General features: G+C 39.8%; 1 protein-coding gene across 6 annotated transcripts in view; it reads right to left on the bottom strand.

Moving 5' to 3' along the window:
• nup214 (nucleoporin 214) overlaps positions 1-23167 on the bottom strand; it is a 32290-nt gene that overhangs the window by 7350 nt on the left and 1773 nt on the right. For 2 of the 6 annotated variants that reach the window (XM_035906922.2, XM_035906926.2), the window contains exons 5-32: positions 23024-23094; positions 22867-22930; positions 22558-22661; positions 20148-20254; positions 19910-19976; positions 19301-19424; positions 16649-16807; positions 14312-14828; positions 14090-14217; positions 13885-13973; positions 13339-13425; positions 11356-11505; positions 10952-11110; positions 10712-10815; positions 10434-10607; positions 10070-10152; positions 9876-9962; positions 9232-9540; positions 8891-9055; positions 8433-8544; positions 7786-7849; positions 6993-7062; positions 6757-6841; positions 6217-6269; positions 4605-6122; positions 3846-3913; positions 3523-3742; positions 1958-2110 (exon numbers count right to left, since the gene is read on the bottom strand). In XM_035906922.2, coding sequence (XP_035762815.2) covers positions 1958-2110; positions 3523-3742; positions 3846-3913; positions 4605-6122; positions 6217-6269; positions 6757-6841; positions 6993-7062; positions 7786-7849; positions 8433-8544; positions 8891-9055; positions 9232-9540; positions 9876-9962; positions 10070-10152; positions 10434-10607; positions 10712-10815; positions 10952-11110; positions 11356-11505; positions 13339-13425; positions 13885-13973; positions 14090-14217; positions 14312-14828; positions 16649-16807; positions 19301-19424; positions 19910-19976; positions 20148-20254; positions 22558-22661; positions 22867-22930; positions 23024-23094 — 5091 coding nt within the window. The remainder of the gene's footprint in view (positions 1-1957; positions 2111-3522; positions 3743-3845; positions 3914-4604; positions 6123-6216; positions 6270-6756; positions 6842-6992; positions 7063-7785; positions 7850-8432; positions 8545-8890; positions 9056-9231; positions 9541-9875; positions 9963-10069; positions 10153-10433; positions 10608-10711; positions 10816-10951; positions 11111-11355; positions 11506-13338; positions 13426-13884; positions 13974-14089; positions 14218-14311; positions 14829-16648; positions 16808-19300; positions 19425-19909; positions 19977-20147; positions 20255-22557; positions 22662-22866; positions 22931-23023; positions 23095-23167) is intronic. The other 4 variants (XM_087843760.1, XM_035906930.2, XM_087843761.1 and 1 more) reach the window with 3 other exon arrangements.

The raw sequence follows: 23167 nt of genomic DNA, 5'->3' as shown, positions 1-23167 counted from the left end.
ATGGTCTGTTTGTGAAGAGGCAGTTGTTAAAGAGATATGAAAGGTTACTATATATAGTTGCTTTTGAGTGATCAAAAGGGATGTCAGATGCAGAAGCTGAGATTGGATACACTACCATGAAAAAAGAAGACATTGAGAAAGTACCCCTGCAGTCATTTCATTATAAATAAATAGTTGTAGATTAAACGCATCATTTGTGTCGTAAATGTGAATCAATTCAAATAAACATCAGATCTTTGAGGTCATACACTGTGACTTGGCAATGGAGAAGACTGGCACTGCATAATATTCTGCGGGGAACAATGGAGCTTTTGACAACCTCACAGTTTATTCTGTCCTCAGGGGTGAGGAGATAAGAGCTCAGATGATAAAAGGTGAGAGCAATGTCAAGAACTGGCTGCCAAGTATTAAAACTGTTTCTACCACAGTCATCCAACTATCACTGAACTATCACATCAATGAACCAGAGCCCTTAAGCCAGGGCCTGGAAAGAAATGCGAAAGAACTAATCACAGTTTCATGCTTACTCCCCCCGCCCAACGTTTGCAGCAGTAGAATTAGTAGCTCTCTTCTCTTGTCCACATAATCGTGCATCGTGTGGTTTCACACGGCTTCAGTTGCATGGTTATATGTCAGTTTCCTTTGACACAGCCGACATACGGTGACTGACTTTCTACATCAAAGTTTCAGACATGCACTGGTTTGCACTTTTGTCATCTACATAGTTTCCACCTCACTTGTTTACAAATTCCCATCACAGAAAAAGATGGGCTACGGCTTTGAACAAACAGCTAACTGTTGTTTTACAAAATGAAATCATTATTGTTATGCATTATTTAGCTTAACAACTGGTATGTCTGGCGTGACTAACAAATGTAGAAACATTTAAATCAATTAATTGATGATATACATAATGTAGACATGTCCTTTTCTTTCAGCTGCTCCCTTTACGGATCATCTGCCTCCATCTTCTCACACTATCCCCAGCATCCACCTCTGTCACTTCAACCCTCTGCATGTCCTCCTTCACTAATTCCATTAATCTTCTCTGTGGTTTTCCTGGTTCCTGGATCTTTTCCTCCCATCTGGCAGCTGCAAATTCAACATCTTTTGTACAGTATACCCACCATCCCTCTACTACACATGTTCAAACCAACTCAGTCTTTCCTCTCTGACTTTGTCAACCACCGGCTCAACCTCACCTGTCCCTCTGATATACAAATTTCTAGTCCTGTTCCTCCTTGTCACTCCCAAGCAAAATCTTAGCATCTTCAGCTCTGCTACCTCCAGGTCTGCCTTCTGTCCTTTTGCCTGTGCCACCGTCTCCAAACCAGGGATCATAGAAGGTCTCACTACTGTCTTTTAAACCTTCCCTTTTACTCATGTACAAATACAGCCACCAGCAGGAGAGCACCAAATGACACTTGATCTAGTTTAGAAAGACCACTGAATGATTTAGTCTATCCTTAATAAGTGGTTAGATATTACTTGAACAGGAAAAAAAATACATGATGTCTTCATTGTTGTCTCTCTTTTGCCTACATTGTGTGTGTGTCTGACAGAAGGGATCCTTCTATTGTCGATGTTTGTACTTTTACAAGAACTCCTAAATATGTCAAAGTTTGCACATATGTATTTTAGCTGCAAATCCAAAATGAAATATTGACAGTTTTTAAACTCTGCTTTCAAGCCCTGTGTTCATGTCTATAATATCTATTTAAATTAACATAACTCAAAAATTCTCAGTTTTCACCAAAAGTACGCTCTTTCCAAAGCAATGAGGAACAGCACACAGAAACAAGTCTTGTTTTAAAATCTCAGCAGCAATAAATCTTATAAAACGTTACCTGTGAATTACAACTAGCTAGGCACAACTTTCAAAACGTGTGAAAATATATCAAGACTAAAAAGCAGGGAGTGAAGAACAAATGCATTAAAATTACAAGGAAAGCTGTACCTGGTTTTGATGGTGTAGAGAATGAGCCAAAGCCCTGGGATGCCACACTTCCAGCACCAGTGCTGAAGGTCCCTGTAGGTTTCTGCTCCCCAAAGGAGGACTGTCCAAAGTTGAAGGTCTTGGCACCACTATTACCGAAGAGACTGTTGGTACCTAGAAGACAGACAGGTAAATGTAATTACACAACAATAAAATGATCTGGGTTTATTTGGTTTGTTCTTTGACAAAGTAGTTACTGCTGACTCAGAACAAAGTCTTAAACAAAAATGATGAAAATATTTCTGAATCTGACATAAATCGGCAACTACTGTTCAAATTTTCTAATTAATCTGCAGTTTTATCACATCTTACTAGGGGTGGGTGTTATAAACGATATACGATAGAAACGATATAAATTTGGCCAACGATAGAGATTTTGACTATATCGCTCTATCGCGATAGCGCATGTTGATGATGTCATCAAGCTGCACCTGTTTTGGTCGAAAGCATCGCAGCAGCTAAAACCATTATCATCTGCAAATTATGGCGGGCGACAGCCATAGCAAAGAGATGAAGCACTTTTGAAATATGGGGAAAGCCAAAAACAGCGCTTCCTCCACTTCCGTAACATTGATTCATTAATGTTGAATTCTCTGCAGCTGTTCTGTTCCCATGTTGTTGCAGTATATTAATAACTAACCTTGTATTGTGGATGAATAATCTCAGTTGTTCTCCTGACTGAAGTTTGGCCCGTGTATAGCATCCTGCTATGCGATTGCATTTGTCCCTGACCACCAGAATCCCTCACGTTAACTTTTATAGAGTGGAAGAAAAGTTGGCGTTCATCCTCCAGCTTCACTGTGCTAATGTTATGTTAACATAGCTGTGTCGCTAGCAATCACGTAGCACAACATTATATACCAGGTAGTCCAACTTCAGTAACCCTGCAAACGCCACTGCTGTTTAGTTTTCTGTCTTCATTTATGTTGGAAGTGGTAGCAGAGCTGTACATTTTAATTAGTTTCAAAAATCTCTCAGTCAGAACATGGTATGAAATGTTTAGGTGGAAACTAGCGAGCTAACTTCCTGTTAACTTCTAACACCGTTAAATTTAATAACTTCTGTTTTCATGGATGCATGGATGTTAAACTTAATTGTTACACCTGGTAAAGCAGCAACGCTGATGATTTTATTAAAGATGAAAGAATTTAGACCGTTTTTAACTCTCAGTGTTCGTTTGACTTTGGGACCTGAATAGACAAAGTTTTGGACCCAGATTACTCCGCAAAGCTCCTCACTACGGCAGCCGTAATGCTCTGACAATCCATCATGCAGTGCGGCTTACCAAAGTTGTACTAAAACATTTTTAACAGATTTCTGCACGCCAAAATCGTTTCAAGGTCAGTAAGCACAACCAGAATTCATACATAAGGCACACTCTCGCTTTTTGAGAAAATTAAAGGATTTTAAAGTGTGCCTTATAGTGTGGAAAATGCGTTATACAGAAGAAAATAATATATCGCACATGCTTCAAATTCGAATTTTTCAGTCTCAGAAGACATTTTTATAGAACTGAGTTAGCCTACCTGTCTGACTAGACTGTCCAAACACTCCAGTGGAGGAAGTGGTGCCAAATGGATTCTTGTTGGCAGCGTCCTCGCTTGGTTTGCCTCCTAGGCCGCTGAAAAATCCTCCACCACCAGATGAGACTGCTGTATTGGCTGAACTTGAACCAAAGAGACTCCCAGATGAGACTGCTGCATTGGCTGAACTGGAACCAAAGAGACTCCCAGATGACGGCTGCTGCTGGGAGATAAACATTAATTCAAAAAATTTGTCTAGAAGAAAGGGAATTCAAGAAATTTCCCAAAGTTGGTTAAAAAAAAAAAAAAAAAAAAGTGGGTCATACCTGTCCAAATCCACTGCCACTGCTAGACTGCTGGCCGAACACAGGGTTGGCAGAAGAGCAGCCAAAACCTGTTTGAGAACAAAAGACAAATTCAATTAACACAGACAAGATCAGATTACTGGATTTGGCCCATTTTATAGTCATCACTACAGAGTAAAAAGTGGGACCACCCCCCATAAAGTATGGAATCAGGAATGCCAAGCTGGGACTAACTGCTGAGTTAATGCACTGACATCAGCTGTGGCATTCTCATACTGCTCTGAGAATTTATAGAAGCTTTGGGAACGGCACAACACCCGCCATCCCACTCAGGCTGACAGTACACCACAAATCTTTCCTGCAAGATGATACCATTTCAAACACAAGTGCCACATTTACCACAACATGTGGAGGTCAGCCAGAGCGAGTGTAAAACTTTGCACATCCTCCACTGCCCACTAACCTTACAGACATCACAGTTCATAAGCTGTCAGACAGTGTTAGTATAATCACTGTCAAATGTGACTGAACAGCATGCAGCCGAGAAGCTCTGGTTATTGATCATTTCACCATGTCGGTGACACAGTGTGGTCTCTGTTAGGTGGGTGCAAAAAGAGAGAATTTTCAATACCAATTTCTTTCTGACATTCGGTGTCATTTTCCCAATTTATAAAAAGCCACGGAACTTACAGGAGTTTTAAATAAAGATGCCAATGATTTCTTTAAAAGCTCTGAACATCATATTGGAGTTGATCCAATCAAGTCCAGAATCAGACTCACCTGACGGTTGTCCAAAGCTGAATCCTGAAGATGAGGATGTGGTGGTGTTACTCCCAAACACAGATCCCTGTCCAAATCCAGAGCTTTGGCCAAAAACCTGGTTTGTGCTTTGTGCAAACAGCCCAGTGCCAGTGCTGCTTACTGTGTTAGCACCGCTCGTCCCGAAGGAGAAAGAACTTGCATTGGTAGCAGTAGAAGCACCGAAAAGACTTCCGCCAGTAGTTGCACTACTAGAAGTCGCTCCAAATGCAGACTGTCCAAAAGTAAATCCACTCGATGTTCCAGTGTTGCTTGCAGGCTGGCCGAAGCCACTAACCTGGCCAAACACAGATTTGCCAAAACCAGTTGATGTACCAAACCCGGCTGAGCTGAATCCTGTTGATGCTGGCACCGAGGAAGCTGGAGGTGCAGCAGGTTGCCCAAACACGTTATTCACAGCAGTCACTGTTGCACTACTAACAATGGTAGAGGTTTGAGTAGCTGCAGCTGGGGCAGCTGTGTTGATAACTGGTGTGACTCCGACAGAACTACTGTCTGTAGTTGCAGGAGCGGGCTGAGTAAAAATGGAGCCTGGCTTGTCAGACGTGGGGATCTGGAATGCTGGTGGAGCTGCCTGAGATACAGGTGCTGCCTGAGATACAGGTGCTGCGGTGGCAGCAGTTGAAGAGGGTAGAGTAGCAGTGGTAGATGGCTCTGGGGTGGTTTCTGTTGTGGACAGGGCACTGGATGGTGCTGGAGGGTTTACTTCTTTTGGTGCAGTGAAAGTCGAGGGAGGGTCTGGGGTAGGGGCAGGTGTGGCCAAAGCAGGAGCAGGTGTTGACACTGCAGGGGTCTGGGTGGTTGCAGGTGCTGCAGGTTCAGGTATCACAGGACGACTGGTGGTCTCTACTTCAGGTTCACTGGTGGGAGGTTCTTTTATAGGGGGCGAAGCAGGTACTGAAGACTGAGGAACAGCTTTTGGTTCTTCTTGTGTCTCTGGTGCGGCTGCAAGAAGACTACTGAAAGATGAGGGGAAAGCTGAGCTGGCGGAGCCAGACTGTGGAACGGAGAAGGCTGGCTTGGCGTTTGATTCAGGAGGCTTAAACAGACTGCCTGACGGGGTCCCTTCGGACAAGTCTGGTGCTGAAGAATCTTCTCCAGGTTTTGGAAGACCTGTTCCAAAACTAAACTGTGTCGCTCCCTTGCCCTTGCCAAGTCCAGTGTCCGCAAATGTAAATGGTGCCACAGCAGGTTTGGTGGAGGAATCTTTAGCTTCTTCTCCTTGGCCCACCCTTAGTCCAGAAAAAATGCCCAGAGTCTCGCCACCAGCTGTCTTTGGAGGCTGTGGCTCTATCCTCAGAGCGGCTGTGGTCGAGGTGGGTTTAGCACCTTCAACTGTTGCGTTTGGAGCCAAAGTGGGAGACCCAGTGCCAAGACCAGGGGAGGTGGACTTTGAGGTAAAGGAGAATGACTCTTCTCCAGCCTGGCCAAAAACCATCTTACCATTTCCACCAAAAGAGAATTTACTTGCATCTTTCACTGGAGAAACAGGAGAAAGAAAAACAGAAATAATGTGCATCAGTAATCTCACAGCTCCTACATCTATCCTAACAAGCTGCTATATCATTTGTACCTTGTGGCATTCCAGCTCCTGGTGTAACTGAAGCAAAACTGAAGCTTGAGGACCTGAAAAAAAACACCATTTAAGTTTAAATGCAACAACAGTGAGATGCTCATTATATTTTGTAACAAGACATATTTACGTGTGAAAAATGCTGGATTAACAAGACAATCTCAGCAATACAGTCATGTAAACACTTGCTCACCCCTACCTACAGTTTCTTCTCCTATTAGGCTAGATTTGGACTACATTAGAGAACTCTTTCAGTACACAACTTGTGATTTTTCTCCAGGAGCTATTACCACCCAGTCAAGCATAGTTGTAAGCTGATGGAAAGCTTTAGTAAGCTGGCCCAAATCCTTTGTGAGAGGATGCATTTCATATACACCCCCGAGTGCAGGTTACAAAATAATTTGGCCTTTAGAGGAATGTGTTTTAAAACATTTTCTATTATAGTGTGTTTTTATGACAAAAATAATCACAAACAGTGTATAATCTATAAAATACTGCTGGGCCATTAAAAATATATTATATTTATAAACATCAACTCACACTGAATTGAAAGAAAAACCCTTGCTGCTGGTTTGCTCAGCTGAGCTAGGAGGAGCAACAGAAGCATCAGTTTTGGACGGCTGACCTGAAAGAAAAAGTTTATAGTCAATGTCAGGATTTTACAGTGTGTGTGTGTGTGTGTGTGTGTGTGTGTGTGTGTGTGTGTGTGTGTGTGTGTGTGTGTGTGTGTGTGTGTGTGTGTGTGTGTGTGTGTGTTTGCGCGTAACAGTGCTTACCAAAAACAAAACTGCTCTGTGGGATGGTTGTAGTCTCTGCAGGCATTTTTTGGACACCCTGGACAGGATTCTGCCGAGACAGTTTTAAATACATGTATGAAATTAATATTACAGCTTAACTGTTAACCTTACAGAAAAACAACACTACTATGATGCATTCACGATTTAAAAAAAATATAACACACAGGATTGTTTCAGGTGAAAGCTCAAGTCTACTAAGACATGAACTTAAGGCAGATATAGAGAAAAAAACAAAACAAATGTCTATAGGTAGTCGTGCAGCACATGAACTTGGGGCTACACAAGAACAGGATTTCTGCGAGGAGTACCCCTGTCACCCAACTGTAATTTGTAACATCAACATGGGTGGGAGGTGGGACATTTCTCACCCATCTTGATAATGGTCTTCACAGGAAAAACTGTCAGCAAACTGTGAATTCTCACATGCTGAATGTTCTTGAAAGTTGTGAGAAGACGAACATAAAGCTATGAATATACCTAACTTTTACTATTTAGAACGTGGACACATCAAAATAAACGGAAGACATTTGTTTGTGCTGGCACTCCTTAGAAAAGTACACTATTTTTACATGATTTTTTTTTTTCAATTTAAAGTTTTTATTTATTCCTTAAAATATAGATAAAAACTGTTTCAAATATTTCAGATGCAAGTCAACTGAGATTTGTGTTGTAAAGATTATTTAATTTGAATTAATATGTCACCCAAGTAACAGTAATGAGAAAGTCAAAGACAAAATGACAGGTCGGAGAGTGATGGATGTAAAATACTCACCCGTTTGGCTTGACTGGAAGAAACTGTTGCAAAGACCTGAGATCCTGGATCTGGTACCGAGGAGCTGGGAACATCAGCACAACCATAAGAGGGCACAGTTTTCACATGGCACAAAAATATAATCAAATTTACATTATTTAGTGGTATGTTTATGGCAAGGGTCCAAGTGGGCTTGAGCCTGGACCCTCGCAGCAGCCTTTACCATATCTCTTGCCTGGTCACCCCGTTAAGCTATAGTATCACCCCCATATTACTGACTATGTTAGTGATTATTAAAATAAGAATACATCAAAAATGTTTCAACTACATGTTGATCAAGTACATCCAAGTGTCCCACACCTATGTCTAAATATCTGCTAATCTTTAAGGAATTGGTTATTAACTGATTTTCCAACTGATTCTTTTTAATAGCTACAAATAATAAGTCTTAGGTAATGCCAGTAATCTTGTTCACAGTTATACAGAGGAATAGTTTGTAACACTGACCAAAAATAAAAACAAATAGACTTCTACTTGGGGTTTACTATCTTATTTGGAAGCTATAGTCTTGCCGTATTTGTAGTTTACCCTTGACACATTTTATCTGCTTTCCCTCAATTGCCTTTAAAGGAGTGGGGGTGAGAAGTGACCTTCGTTTTAGGTTTTACCTGATGTTGGAAGGAACCACCACAGGAGTCCCCTTGTCCTTGAACTCCTGAACATTGACCACCTGAGGAACAGTCTTCAAGGTGGACTCTGTCAGTGAAGTATTGATCACAGCTGGAATATAAACACATGCATATTAGAGCAATTCACAGCTGGAAAAAAGGTACCAGATGAGACAGTAGCAATCAAACTGAATGTCTCCAGGTTTATTTAAGCCTGCTCTGTTTACATGGAAACATTTTAGCAAATTACTCTTAGGCAGGATGGGGTAATGAGCTAACAGTTACAAATTATTTGTTCTCTAAGTCTTTGTCTCCCCCTGGTGAATTACTGAGGGAATAACAAAATAATATTTAAAAGATGCCCAAATGCCCACTGTAGCTAAAAACAAATGTGCACAGCTTCCTCATTGTTTAAAAACAAATAAATACATTTTTGACTGCTGCACAATGTTACTTACCCAACTGACTGGCCATCTGCCTGCGTAAAGCAGCAGTGGCTGCAGCCTGCTGGGCAGAGATGGTGATGGGTGCGGTCCTCTCGGTTGGTGGAGCTCCATGCTTGACTGTCTTTGTGGCGAGAGCTGTGCTCTCAGCCCCGCTGAGGTTGATCTTATTTGTTGGAACTGGAATATTAATGCAGTAATCAATATCTATAAAAAAATATCCACATCTAAGACTAGCGACATTACTTTACATTATTTTCAGTAAAATATGTCATTATAACATGAAGTCATTTATTATTTATGAATGCGTCCTCGTAATTTTTTATGAACAGCAACAGTTGGTATAATTTACTTACTGGGGCTGGCAATAGGGCTGAGTCCAAAGCCCATACCCTGTCCTGACTGAATTTTAGATAAAGGGGTGGACTGGATGGCTCCGAAGCCCGGCTGGATAGAGGGGGTCCTCACAACGGTAGGGTGGCGGGGGGTGGACAATGTTGGAGGTATGGAGGACATGGGAGGGGGCCGTGTCTGCAGCTCCTCTTCTTCTTGCTCTAAGTTAGGTGGGTGAGGCTCCAGGGACTGGGACAGGGAAGATGTTGAACTCGCGTCATCCAAGTCCTCGTAGTATTTAGGTGAAAGGAAGGCTGAGCGAGATAGGTTGGCTGAAACAGAAAAATGAAGAAATACATTTCGATTCCAATATGTGAGGTGCTGCTGCATTACACCGTATGAGCATCAGCATAGGGATTTCAATATTAATATCACTCAAATGAAGCGGGTGTTGAATTTGGTATTTGCAGTTGTGAGGAAAAAGCGCCTGTCGACATGAAATTAGCACTCAGATTTACTATGATTTATTATGAAACACACTAAGAGGGCTTGATTAACATCCCTTTACTTTAAAATCAGGCTTGCTGTATACTTTTTCAAAAGGCGAAATCCACAATCATTTGAACATTTAGGATAAAACTTTCATGTAACCATAAATTTGTAGTACCTGGTGCAGTTGAGCGGACAGGAGGCATCTGTCCCTTTGAGAGAAAGTTGCGCAGCTGGGACTGTTTAACTGGTGATATCTTGACGGCTGCAGAGACATCATACATACTGAAATATACTGAAAAATATACTGAAATAATTAAATATATCCTGTGCTGTTTTTATGCAGACTGTAGGGGGGAAAAAAATCAATACCTGGAGATATAGTCTTAGAAGGGGTAGGGTCCAGCCTGGTTTTCAGGAGAGCATCTCTTAAAGTCTCAAGGTCATTTTCCAAACTAAGAACAACACAAAAACATGGTGTTTTTATCCAAAAGGAGCAAATGGAAGCGTGTGAACATCCATACAGTATAAGGAATGCTGCTTGGAACCATTCTTTACCATACAAGATGTTTAAGCTGACTAAAACCCTTTTTAATAACTTAAAAACTGACGTATAAACCATAGATAATGGTTAACTTAAAACTTAAGTCTTTCCTTAAACTACCCCACATAACTAACTCCTAATCTCCTCTTAAATCTCTGTTTTTTTCCCCCACATTCTGCAGCCAGGCCTTACCTAGCTGTCGTTGCTGTCACAGGACTTATAGCAGGAGTGGTTGTTTTGCTGTAGAGGCGTAGTGAATTGAGCTCCTTAACCAGCTGGTCCAGTCTGTTCTTCTGCTGGTTGATGATGTACAGATTGTTGGACAGTGTAGTGAACAGACCCTCACGTCCAGGCACAACCATGTGTCTGTAAAGAGATTTATTTAATAACAAATTATACTCAATCCCATTTTTTATTCTCTCTTTCTATACAACACAAACTGCTGGTGGGATTATCTGCCATTTTCTCACTTCTGCTTTTTCTTCTTCTCCAAGTGTTTCTCCCATTCCACATCCAAGACATCATTAACATCCTCCACAGTGAACATAACATACTGGTATAGCCTTCGAATCTCCTGAATTAAAAAAAAAAAATGAAGAAAAGATCAAATATACATGATGAAGGAGATTATTTTTATAAGAATATGTAAAACCTTAAAACTGTCAATTCATGCAAACAATTTTGGGGTAATCTGTCCTTTTATTTCTCACCTTGAGCTGTTCCTCACTGCGTGGGTCCAGAGGCTTTTTGTAAAGTAGCTGTCTGTAATTTCTGTCTTTGCTCAGTTCACTCTGGGTCTTGGCTTCTTCTGCCCCAGCAAAGCCTTCCAGTAGCGAAGTTTTCAGTGTGCCAATGTCACCATGGAGTGACTAAAGATTACAGACACACACACAAAAAGGTTTGAGAGGAGGTTTTAAATGATTTATCAACCTAGAGTGACACCATCTTCCAAACACTACTTCAGACAGGACTCTAAAGTCACAGTGGTTGAAGTCTTATGGTTGCAGAATTTAGGGTTGTTCGAAATGATTTTTACTGGCTTTCTCAACATCAAATGTTAAAAGGAAGAAGAGCAGTCTGTGGACAGGACTCAGTGTTTCAATCATTGTCTTACCTCTGTAGTTTCCTTGATTTCCAGGGTGAAAATATGGAGGTCTTCTGACTCTTTCCTCAACTCCTTCATTTCCTCATCAGCACCAACCTTAAAGTCAGCTTTTGCACTTCGTGCCTTAAGGTCATCCAATTCCTTCTGGAAGTGCGCGATCTGATGGCAAGTCAGAGACGTGTTTAGTAATGTTCTGCCAGACACCACATGTGGTGTCCTGAAGAAAGTCTACTACCTTTTCGTAAATCCTACAACTTTGTATGTTAAGTCTTTGGAACTAGTTACTAACTAGACACCTGCACCATTAAATCTGGTGATATAACTTTTCAACTAATGTACCTATGCCTATTGCTCTATTTATCTAAACACATTATTGCACATAATTAATCGGATGCATCCTTATAAAATAATGACATTAAATGTACTTGTTTGTTATCTTTTGTCCCTCCATATAACATTAATGTGAATAATAAGAAGGTACTTTATTGATCCCAAATGTTGGGAAATTACTGTGTTATAGCACCCAAAACACAAGAAACAACTTGGCTCAATTAAACAAATAATGTATTCATTTCTTCTTCTTTTTCTTCAAGCTGCTTTACAGGTTCATACAGCAGATGATCTGCCTCCATTTAACCCTGTCCCTAGCATGTGACTCTGTCCCACCAACGCTCTGGATGCCCTGGATCTAGGGCTGTGCGATATGACCGAAATCTCATATCCCGGTATAAGAATTCTATCGTCCGATAACGATATAAATCACAAAAATGTAACATTTTCTGTAAATTCTGTGAATCTCGGGCAGCTCGTCTTGCGGGAAGTGTTTCCAGCTGCGCGTCATGTAGCTGGAGTCGAGTGTTTTAACCGATGCATGAAACGATACATTTTTAGACATAAGTTGTAACAGCCGCCGTTTTCTTTGTGAGTATTTATTACACGGCGTGCTGCGGGGAAAAGCCTGTTCAAACATTTGAGTCTAAGGTTTATTTTTTAGCACCTTGCGGCTCTTTTTTACTTCTCATCCGTAAATAATCTGCTCTTTCACGTGATTCAGTTTATTTTGAAAAGTCTCAACAGGATCTTGAGCTTTATTGTGAAAGGTTTATGTGGAACATAAACAAGCGGACACGCGATGCTGTTACCGGCATAAAAACAGGCGCTTGTCCGTCCGTAGTGTGGTTATATTAACCCTTAAGGACCCACAGTGACACTGGTGTCACTGCCTCTTTACACTTAGAGACTTGGTTATATATGATTCATTTGATATAAGACCCCCGTAATTTTCATGAAAGTAGAAATAGGTCTGGGCTCTTAAGGGTTAAATATAAGAGAAAGAGAGAACTTTAAGAAATTAATATAGTCACTACAGTGACCATCAAAACCATGAAAAAATATTGCCGTAAACAGTTTATTTTGCAACACCATGAAACAAACGATAGCGTAAAATGAAACGATAGACGTTTTTATATCGTCATCCGATATATCGTTATATCGAACAGCCCTACCTGGATCTATAATTCTCCTCTGAGGACTTTTCCTCCTGCCTGGCAGCTCTGTCTTCAACATCCTTTGAGATGCTTTGGACATGTGCAGAGGTGAGATAGTGGATATACTGGACAGTTTTGTCAGTAACACATTCAACCTGAATTGTCCCCCCTAGCACTCATTTCTAATCCTCTTCCTCCTGGTTACTCCCAGTGAAAATTGTAGCACCTTCAGCTCTGCTACCTCCAGCTCAGTCGCATTTATTTATTATGTATTTGGTATAAGTATTATATGTTCTCTATATAATTTATTTGTTAGTTTATATAATTAAAAAGCATTCTGATTGAGTTCCACACTTGATATGGTGCATTTCATTTTATCACTTTCTTTTCTCTACAGGCTCAAGAACCCATATATTAGAGATTTAAAGCATTCACGCGACAAAACCAGCATTTCTTCCCCCACAAACCACTGCTACATGGCACTACAGTACATGATATGTCTCACCTCCTCCAATATGCCAGCCATGATGGGATCAGAGTCTTTCCTTTGCTGCAGCTGTTTCTCCAGGGCTTTCACACTGACACCGGCCTGCTTTTTCATGAAAAGTATATCAAAAGTTACTTTTCACTGTTAGCAACAAACACAAAAAAACAGTCTGAACTAAAAAAAAAATATCAAAATCCCTGTCATCTGATATTACTTTTAATCTGTCAGTTTCACTTTGTTTTAGTTGAAGTCTGTTGCCAGTAGCAACCAGTTACTGCACAGTTAAACAGAAGTTTGTTTTGTGTTACTTTATTTAGGATTTGTGAATATATTTTTTGCTGCAATTAGTTAATTGCTTACGTATCCAGGGCTCTATCTGACAACACCTCCTTTGGGAGTGACCAAATTTAACACCAATCATCATCATCATCATTTTGTGTCATTGGTGAATTGTGACTAAAAGGTTTTTTTTTTTTTAATCTATCGAAAAAGTCTACCACATCACTGAAAGAAACCTATTTGATATAAGAACAGTAAACTTTCTTCGTAGCAAAGAGATCAGACCTGTGGAGCCTGGGTACGGGTCTGGACAGCAGGAGAAGGTTTCTGGACAACTGCTGGAGAGACACTGGTTTGAACTGGATGCACTGGAGCTGATACACATTTGGAACAACAGACAACATGCATTTGCAATTAAAATTCCAAGAGGACCTTTGTAAGAAAAACTACAACATAAATTTACATACATTAAATACAACAACTTTCTTACCTAAAATAGCTGCTGGTTTGCTGGCTAAAGAAGGAGGGGCATTTAAACTACTGGAAGTCGTGGCAACCGTTTTGGACAGTGGGGAGTTAAAGGAGAAAGGAGGTTGTGTAGTCTCCACTGTTGAAAATCTTTGGAAAAAGCAGACCAATTTTTAAACATATAGGCAAAAATCGACATCTTAGGACTAATACTGTGAAAAACAAACACGTGATAGTTCAGTACCTGTCATTTAGATTCAGTTTCACTGCAGACTGGGACGCAGGGGTGGCAAGAGTCTGAGGAGTTAGACCTGGTGCTGCTGATGGTTTAGCAAGACTCTGAGGAGTTAGACCTGGTGCTGCAGATGGTTTAGCAAGACTCTGAGGAGTTAGACCTGGTGCTGCTGATGGTTTGACAGAAAGGTTGTTGAAAGAAAAAGCTGAAGGTGCAGAGGGAGTGTCAGAGGGAGGTTTTGAAGCAAAAGAGAAGCCGGATGACCCTGAGCCAAAAGGTGCAGAACCCCCCAGGGAGAAAGCTGAAGGGCCTGAAGTGGAGCAGGTAGTTGGGATGGAGAAAGTGAAGCCTGATGCTGCCGATGACACAGGAGCTTTTGGAACAATGCTGAATGGTGCAGCGGCAGAAGAAGTAGCAGGGGATGGAGAACTGGAAGCAGCTGCTGGAGTAAGACCAAGGCTTGGAAATGCTGCTGGGGCAGATGGGATTGAGGCAGCAATTTTGGGTGGTTGGGTTGCTAAAGAGCCTGTGAAAGAACAAAAACAAACAAACAAAGATTACTTTTATTTGATCTCATCACATTTTAAGCAGAGTTTTGTCTACAAGCACAAGCTTCTACTAGTAAAAAAAAAAGTGGAAAGGTAAAAAAACATTTTTAAAATCACATTTCTGACAGTTTTTAAAGGTATCTGCAGAAATGACCCCTTTACGAGTGATCCAGACTGAACCAAAAAAAAAAAAAGCTGTTCATAGAATAGAAGGCACTTGAGAATGAAGTAAAAGCTCACTGCATGGTAAAAACAGTTGGTCACATTTAACAAATGTCAGTGAACATCATGTGGAAAACAACCAAAAAAAATTAGAGAAATAAACTCTTTACTAAATATTACTAGAACCAACAATACACTACACAGCTGCTATATTAGGTACAGCCTGCTAATCCAGGGTAGGACCTTTTTTGCCTTTAAAATTACTTTTTTTTTTTTTAATTTTTTTTTTAGAAAAGGATGCCAGAAAAATTCCTCAGATTTTGGCCCATATTATTAAAATGACAAAAATCACGCAGTTGCAGCAGATTTGTCAAATCATGATGCAAACCCTCCACATCCCAATGGTAAAATACTGGACCGAGTCTCTCCTGGTGACTGTAAATTCCATTTGAGTACATAAACTCAAGAGATCAGATGAAATCAGGTGGAGATTATCTGAGCTTTGTCACATGGAACTTTGTTTGCTGGAAGCAGCCAGCAGATGATGGCTGTACTGTGGTAATAAAGAGATGAACTGGGTTGAGAACTACTCAAATTCCAACACTCCCATCTGAATATTGGAGCAAAACTTAAGACTAAGACAACATTTTTTCCGATCTTTTATTGTCCTATTTTGGCGAGTCTGTGTGAATTGTAGGCTCAGTATCTCAGCTGACAGGGGTGGCAAGCGCCATGACCTTCTGCTGCTGTAGTCTATCTGCGTCAAGGTTCAACATGTGCATTCAGAGATGCTCTTCTGCATATTTTTGGTTATAATAAGCAGTTATTGCTGCTTTCCTATCAGCTCGCAGTAGTTTAGCCATTCTCCTCCAACCTCTGGCATCAACAAGGCATTTTCACCCAGACAACTGCTGCTCATTTTGCCTTTTTTTTGCATCATCTGAGAGACGGTTGTGTGTCAAAATCCCAGTAGAACAGGAGTTTCTGAAAAACTCAGACCAGCCCAACACGCATCAACAACCATGCCCTGTTCAAAGTCACTGAAATCACTTTTTCTTCCTCATTCTGATGCTCAATATGTCTACATGCCTAAATGCACTGAGTTGCTGCCATGTGATGACTTGTGTTCAGTTGCTTTTTAAGTGGTTGTATGAACACAGTTTAAGGCTATCAAACATTTAAAGACATAAAAAAGACATCAGAATTAACAAGAGGGATATATTCAGAAAATTTGCTTCCTTAAAGATTATTTAACATAAAAAAGAATGCTGTACTCACAAATGTACATTGATTAGTGTGTAATTATGTCTTCCAACAAACGGGTGCATTCTCATAAACTTCAAATTAATCCATCAAAATACGTAGGAGCGGGCACTGGTTTGTGGAAGTCTGTGTTCCCTGACATTTTGGCAGAGCTGTGCATAGAGACAAATCTATGTGCATTTCAGCCACATACACAGTATGTTATAAGTTACTTTAATAAAAAAAAAACAAAAAAAAACAGCACAAATAGTCACTTCAAATCCCCAAAGGAGGAGCTGTAACAATTCAAACACTATGCAATCAACACATTATCTATTAGGACATTGAGGAAATATTTTAGGCAAACATCGTTCCAATTCACAGGTTTTCTTACCAGGTTTGGGAAGTCTTTCCCCTTCCAAGGCCAGGTTAGAAGGAGCCACGACTAGCTGCTTAACCCCTGGATTGAGGTTGAGTAGAGCAAATGGACAAAGTAATCCCTCTGTGGAAAGCATTAGCATTGTGGGCGCTGGGGGCAAGGTCTTCTCATCAGCTTTATGGGAGTGGAAAGATTGGATATAAACAAAGTCAGACATTGAGCAGTTTTCCACACAATATATTTAAAAGTTTTAAGAACATTTGAGTATTAAGACAGTAGGTTCGCGCTATAGTTATCTGACTGAAGTTGGAGCTTTACGCCCTCTAGTGGTTAAAAAAAAGTATCTAGTCTTCATTTCAAAAAGATACTCCAGTCAGTTCCAGAGACGACTGTCCTAAGATTCGTAATTCTGTAAAAGACTAAGATGCCTTTCTCTTCTCGCCAAACCCTCACACCCACTTTCTTGCCCTTTCCAAAGCCTTGCAGTATGCTGTGGGCTGCAGAGAAAATGGCAAATCATGTCTAAACCACCATTCAAATAACGAAACTGACTATTCACGACACAAATTAAAGATGCATTAGTCAGAGTTGATACTAGTCATTTCAGAAATGCCAAAAAAGTACACTGAACACACAGTCCTCTTTGTTTTCTCTATGACCACGTTTTATATCTAAAAATACTGTGTTTATCAAGTATAACCGTTCATGAGTGCATGAAAAGGGTTACTTTTTCTGACTGTGTTATTAATATCCACCGACTTTGCACCTATTTGACCCATGAGCTACATGCATGATAATCAGTGTCAATATACACACACAAATACACACCCACACTGACAAATAAAATGCCAAGAAATACACTTGAAGAAGCGGTGCGATTTAAAGTTTTAGACAAAAAGAAAGCATACACCCCCACCCCACCCCAAAAAACTGTATCTAATGCTTTTCTGTTATGAAACTAAAGTTTGAAAGCTTTAGAGATGCAAGCAGAGAGGGGGTGAGAGGGAGCGAACAGACGGGAGAGGCACACGGTAAACCTCATCAGCATTCTGCAACAGGATTGTCTGGGCTTTGTTGTTTGTTATGGTCCTCTAGCTTGTGTGAGCCATTTTAATGAGTGCATTTTTCCCTACAGATAACTCCCTCCTACTCTCCCTTTGCTTTTCCAACCTAATGTCTAACTTTAGATCAAGGTTTTGATCAGACTACAATCATGTCATAATGTTGCTCAAATTGCAGGGTTTTTTTCCCCCGTAATGGGGAGGGAGGGAATCGTAGAGCGAACAGGAAGAGATGTGACTAGACAGCAACAGCAGCTCTACGTGAATGTCTGGCAGACTGGGCCAGTTAAGATAAAACAGTGTACTGAGACGATAGCTTATCACTATTCTTTACACATGCTGCAATACAGCACTGCGGTGAATGCTGTATGCACACAGAAACCTGACGGATTTAAGCTTCACTGGCTCATTAGGGGACTTCTCACCAGAAAACATTTTAAAGTTGAAACAAAGGCAAGGGAATGCGCTACAAGAGATAACACCGACTAAATTAAATTAAACTAAACTTAAAAATGACCAAATTAACTTTTGTCTGGTGGCAGAGGAGACGTGCACCGTCGCCTATCTTTAGAGCGTGGTAAGAGGGCTGAATGATGTTTTTCCCACTGCAGCTGTCTGATTCTTTAACAAGAGACTGTCACTATGTGTCTTGGTGAAGAAGAAAAAAAGAATTAGAAACTATGCGCCCACCACAGTCAACCAAATATAATGCGCCTGTCTCTGCTAAAAGAAATTCACTCGACACTAACACGAGCCTCTGTGTTTTGCTGACTTATGGTGCGATCAAGTCATTAATTCCTCTTCCATCTATTTCCACAGTTTTCTGCTGACACACAAGTTAGAAGACAGCTCACTACTGATCACCAGATTCACAGCGTAAACACAATAAATCCATGGTGAGCACTAACACTGCACTGCTTCGCCAGTGTTCAAAATGCTGCATTACTTTTCCCACACAATCCACACGTTTTTCCAACAGTGTCGATCCAAATTCTTAGAAGCTTTGACTACCATGATAGAAAATGTCAAAATCGTGATCCATGATTATTCACTAAACTTATCCTTAATGATATTTATAAATCTCACTGTGTTGGGTCTCATTTCTAGCACCAGCACTGTGAAAGGTGTACATCTACGTGGCAAGGTGCCAGATGAGGTCAAGGTTTTGTTTTTTCAAAGTGACTTTAAGCAGAGACAACAACATTGTAACAATTTTTTTTTTTTTTAATTTACTCATTTTTTTTAAAACCCTGCTTTGTTTTTTGGGATTCCATTGAGTCAGGCATTACAGTTGTTATGTCTGTTAACATTTGCTCAATCAAATGACAGCAGTATTTCTGTCAACAACTGTAGCACAGACAGATCACCTTTATTGTACTGTACGCAGACTGGTCATGCTTATTTGACACAGTCAAAAAGTCTGATATATTCTGAAATAACATGAATCATAACCCAAGTCCTTATGAAGGTAATGCCACAAAAAGAGAAACAAACAAACAAAAACAAGGCAAAACAACAACAACAGTTATAATCTTTATATATATGAAATTAACTTCTGCTCAGACAAGTGAAGCAACTAAATACATAAAAAGTCATATTCACTTACTTATGTGGATTTCCTGCTGGCTGGTGTAGTCTATAGCTAAGCCAAGGGGCAAAGTGTCTTCATTTGTTTCAGTCACTGGAAGCTCAGCCCTGCTCGAATCTTCTAGTTGCCAAATTTCCCACATCTAAAAGGGGTAAAAATAAGGCATGGTCATCACCATTTACAGAGAGTAAGTATTCAAACAAAATCCAAGGAAAATTAATAGATTTGGGGGGGCGGGGGGTATTTACAGTTTCTAAAAGCATCAAGTCTAATTCACTAAAACGCTGAAGCACTCAGATAAAACTATTGGTTTACCTAATTGATAAAAATTCAGCAAAAGCACAAGCTTGCTCAACTGTCACCAAAAAAGTCAGGTAAGCATTGGATATTTGCCCTGGTGGGAGCTTAGCTAATCTAAATTATTTAGAAGGAAAGTGTTGTGACTGAGTAGAAGCTGCTGTAACACTTATACAACCCTCCTCAATTTTTTGGAAGCATTTTATTTTAACCGAGTAAAACAAACAGATGTAAAGACAAAGTAGAAAAATGACAATACATTCAAGACCACTTTCATTTATCTCTACATTTAGACAAACCTAAAACGTTTTCACACATTTTAGCGTTTACCTTATCGTCTTGTCTGGCAATGACGCTGACCTCAATAGAAGCTGCTGATGCTGCAAACACAAGGTCCCTGGATGAAAGAAAAAAAATAAAATCAATGAGACAAAGCTTCAATTTACCATGACCTTAACATTAAACAAAGCGCAAAACTTTCAGGGCATAAACAATGCATTTTAGTTTATAAGTAATCAGGCTTTCGGGTCACTGTTGGAGCAAATCTGTCAGTTGGGATCAGTCTTACCAGTCCTCTACGTGACTGAGGAAGTAGTGGTGCTGACGCTCCGTACAGCTTCCAAAAACAAATTCACCAAAGTTCAGAAACTTTGGCTCCACTTTCTCATCCTTCTTCTGTAAAATAAATAAATAAATGAATGAATAAATCTAGAGTAGAGAAGTGGCATACTTCAGTAGCACTGTAATTTATGTCAAAAATTACAGAAAAAGAACCCCAATATGCATACAGTAATTTATGTGCATTAACCTGTCAGCCAGTGACATCAAACTGTGTCTCAGGGTTGGGTTTTTTTGTGCTAAATCTGCTTTCTGTTAAACAAATTTAAGGGGGATGAGTGGGCCTCAAGAGTCTTGGTATACAGACTGTAAAGCTGTCTGACACACATACAAGTCTGAGCTTTATAAATAAAACTGATTGGACATTAACACTGTTAAAATGCTTTTAGCTACCCATGCAAAACAGGTGCAGCAATTTATTGGAACATCTGCAAACAGAAATGGAAATACAGCATATAACACACTTTGTACAATTTTAACAAGCTTGAAGGTTTACAGTTTGGTATTACCACCTTTATTCTTCATCACAGCCTGAACTCTCTGATGTAGTCTTTCTTGTAATTTCTTTAACCTCCTAGGACCTGGCGTCCATAAATATGGACATCACATTTTGGGTTGTCTAGACCAAAATACTACATTTTGCTCTACAAGGGCCTGATATCCACTTACGAGGACATTATACTGCCACTGTTCTACTGAAATTTTAAACAAATATGCTCATATGTGGATCTCATTTTCTCAGAAACAAAAATTAAGTAAAAAAAAAAAATCTGGTAATTCTTTGTTTTTACATTCATCAGGTGCTAATCAGTCCAAATATCAAAGAGAAATTAAAAATGCATGCCATGGAAGAGTTCGGGTCTTAGGAGGTTAAGTAGTCGCTTAAAGGCCATTTAAAGCTCTTCTTTGGATGTTGGTTGCATTTTGTTAAATTGTCTGTTAAGATGATCCCACACTGTTAATGAGCACTGAGGAGGTCAATCCATGACTGATACAGTGTTGCCTTTTTCAATTTACACACAAACACATTCCTCTGAAAATGGTCAGATACAAGGACTGGACAGGAAAAAACAAAATAGCGGAAAAGCAGCCAATGTCCAAAGAAAAACCTTGAAATACCTTCAGAGAGCCTGCATAGCGCTTTCTCTATCATTAAAAAAAAACTACAAGTGTAGCTGACTGGAAGCAAAATATGAAGAAATGACTGGTGACTCAAGACTTTTGCACAGTAGTGTAAATATGAAAAGAAAGCACAAAAGGCCAATTATGGTCAAAGCACTGGTCACTGCATGCACAGCTGTGATGACATCAGAGCACCAGAACTACATGCACTGAAACCTAAGGGAAGCCTAAGAAATAGATAAATAAATATATCACAGATTCATAGGAATAAGCAAGTTTTTTGTTTTAAATCTTTGTTTCTACCATCTGGAAATCTATGTTCCTTCACAGATGTTTCATAGAAATGTCTCCACTGACTGACCCACTTGCACTCACATGCCTCCAGACTAGTTGTGCCAGGCATACAGGGATACTGTATGCAAAAATGCTGTGAAGTTTCTTTTGGTAATCATGGCTGCCAATGGCAACCATTGAAAACAATCGACACTGTTATTCTTTGCTTTTCTTCTGTGGTCATTTTCTCTGCACTGAAACATTTCTGTATTAATCCCTGTTTAATTATTAAAACCTGTATAAAGCTCTGGAGGCATAAAACACTAATGATGAACAATCAGATGTTCTGATGATCAGTTTGCTGGATCATTCCTGCTCTCTTTCACTTCATGTGTGGATGATGTGAATATTTCTGAATAAAGATGACTGTGATCAAACGACTTGTAGATTTTCAGACTTAAAAGCAGCTCTAATGAATTCCTAACCATAATCTAAATGTATTTACATCAAGCATAAATACACAAATGTGGTTGTAAACAATGTTTAAAAACTGCTGTGCATTTATATTTTAAGTATAAACTGAACTGTTACAGTTTGAACCTGGATTATCTTTTTCACACACTTCACAGATCAATAACTAATCTGCTAGATACACGTGTTTAACTCTGTTACTTACATTGTTATCACTGTCAAGTTACTGATAAATAAATAAATTTTAAAATTTACGTGATAAAACTTAGAAACGCAAGCAAGGAAAATTCAAGTTTGGTAAAAGATGAAAATGTGGATAATAAATTTAACTCTCCATAACTGAGCTGCAGTGATGATTTTTTTTCCCCCGATACCCATGAATGGTCTTAACTGAGCTTCATACTCTGATCAGCAGTTCGACCGTAGAACCAGTCTGTTAAACCTGATAAACCCAGATAAAAATCTATCTAAAAAACGATGCCTGGCATACTTACAGGGAGTGAGATCAACACTAGCTCAGGGGGGGTCTCAAGTGAGCCATCTCCAGCAGCATATGCTACTGCAAACACATAGGTTTTCAGCCACAGCACATCCACAGCTGTGAGAGACAAATAGGAAAGAGAGACAAGACAGTGGAACATCAACAAAACAGCAAGACTCAGCTCCTCCTTTTCCTATACAACTTGAAATATTTTATGGAATCACTGCAATCTATTACTAATCTATCACCACCAAGATAAAAACCTTAGTGTATGGACCATTTTCATAGTTTAATTTTATATACATAGGTATGGCTACCTTACCTTTTACAGTTTCGCCAGGGGTGAAGAACTGTGGACATGGGATAACTTTCTTTTCCTCCAGTCCCTTTAGAACAGAGGAAAAAAATCTGTTCCTGTAGCTTCCAAAGACTGTTAAGCAATTTGCTTTTAATTCAAAATTCTTATTATTATAACTTACTGGTGTATATTGTGTGACTGTACCATCCAATTTTCCAGCTGCAACTTGCTTTCCCTTTGGACTCCAGCAAACTGTGGTAAACAAAGCAAGTAAACAACTACTGAACCACATCAGCGATATGGACTACAGATAAATTTAGCAATT

The sequence above is a fragment of the Neolamprologus brichardi genome, chromosome 7 (assembly GCF_056152115.1).
Source record: "Neolamprologus brichardi isolate AB-2024 chromosome 7, ASM5615211v1, whole genome shotgun sequence".
NCBI classification, from domain to species: domain Eukaryota; kingdom Metazoa; phylum Chordata; class Actinopteri; order Cichliformes; family Cichlidae; genus Neolamprologus; species Neolamprologus brichardi.
This window is presented reverse-complemented; position numbering and strand designations above follow the sequence as displayed.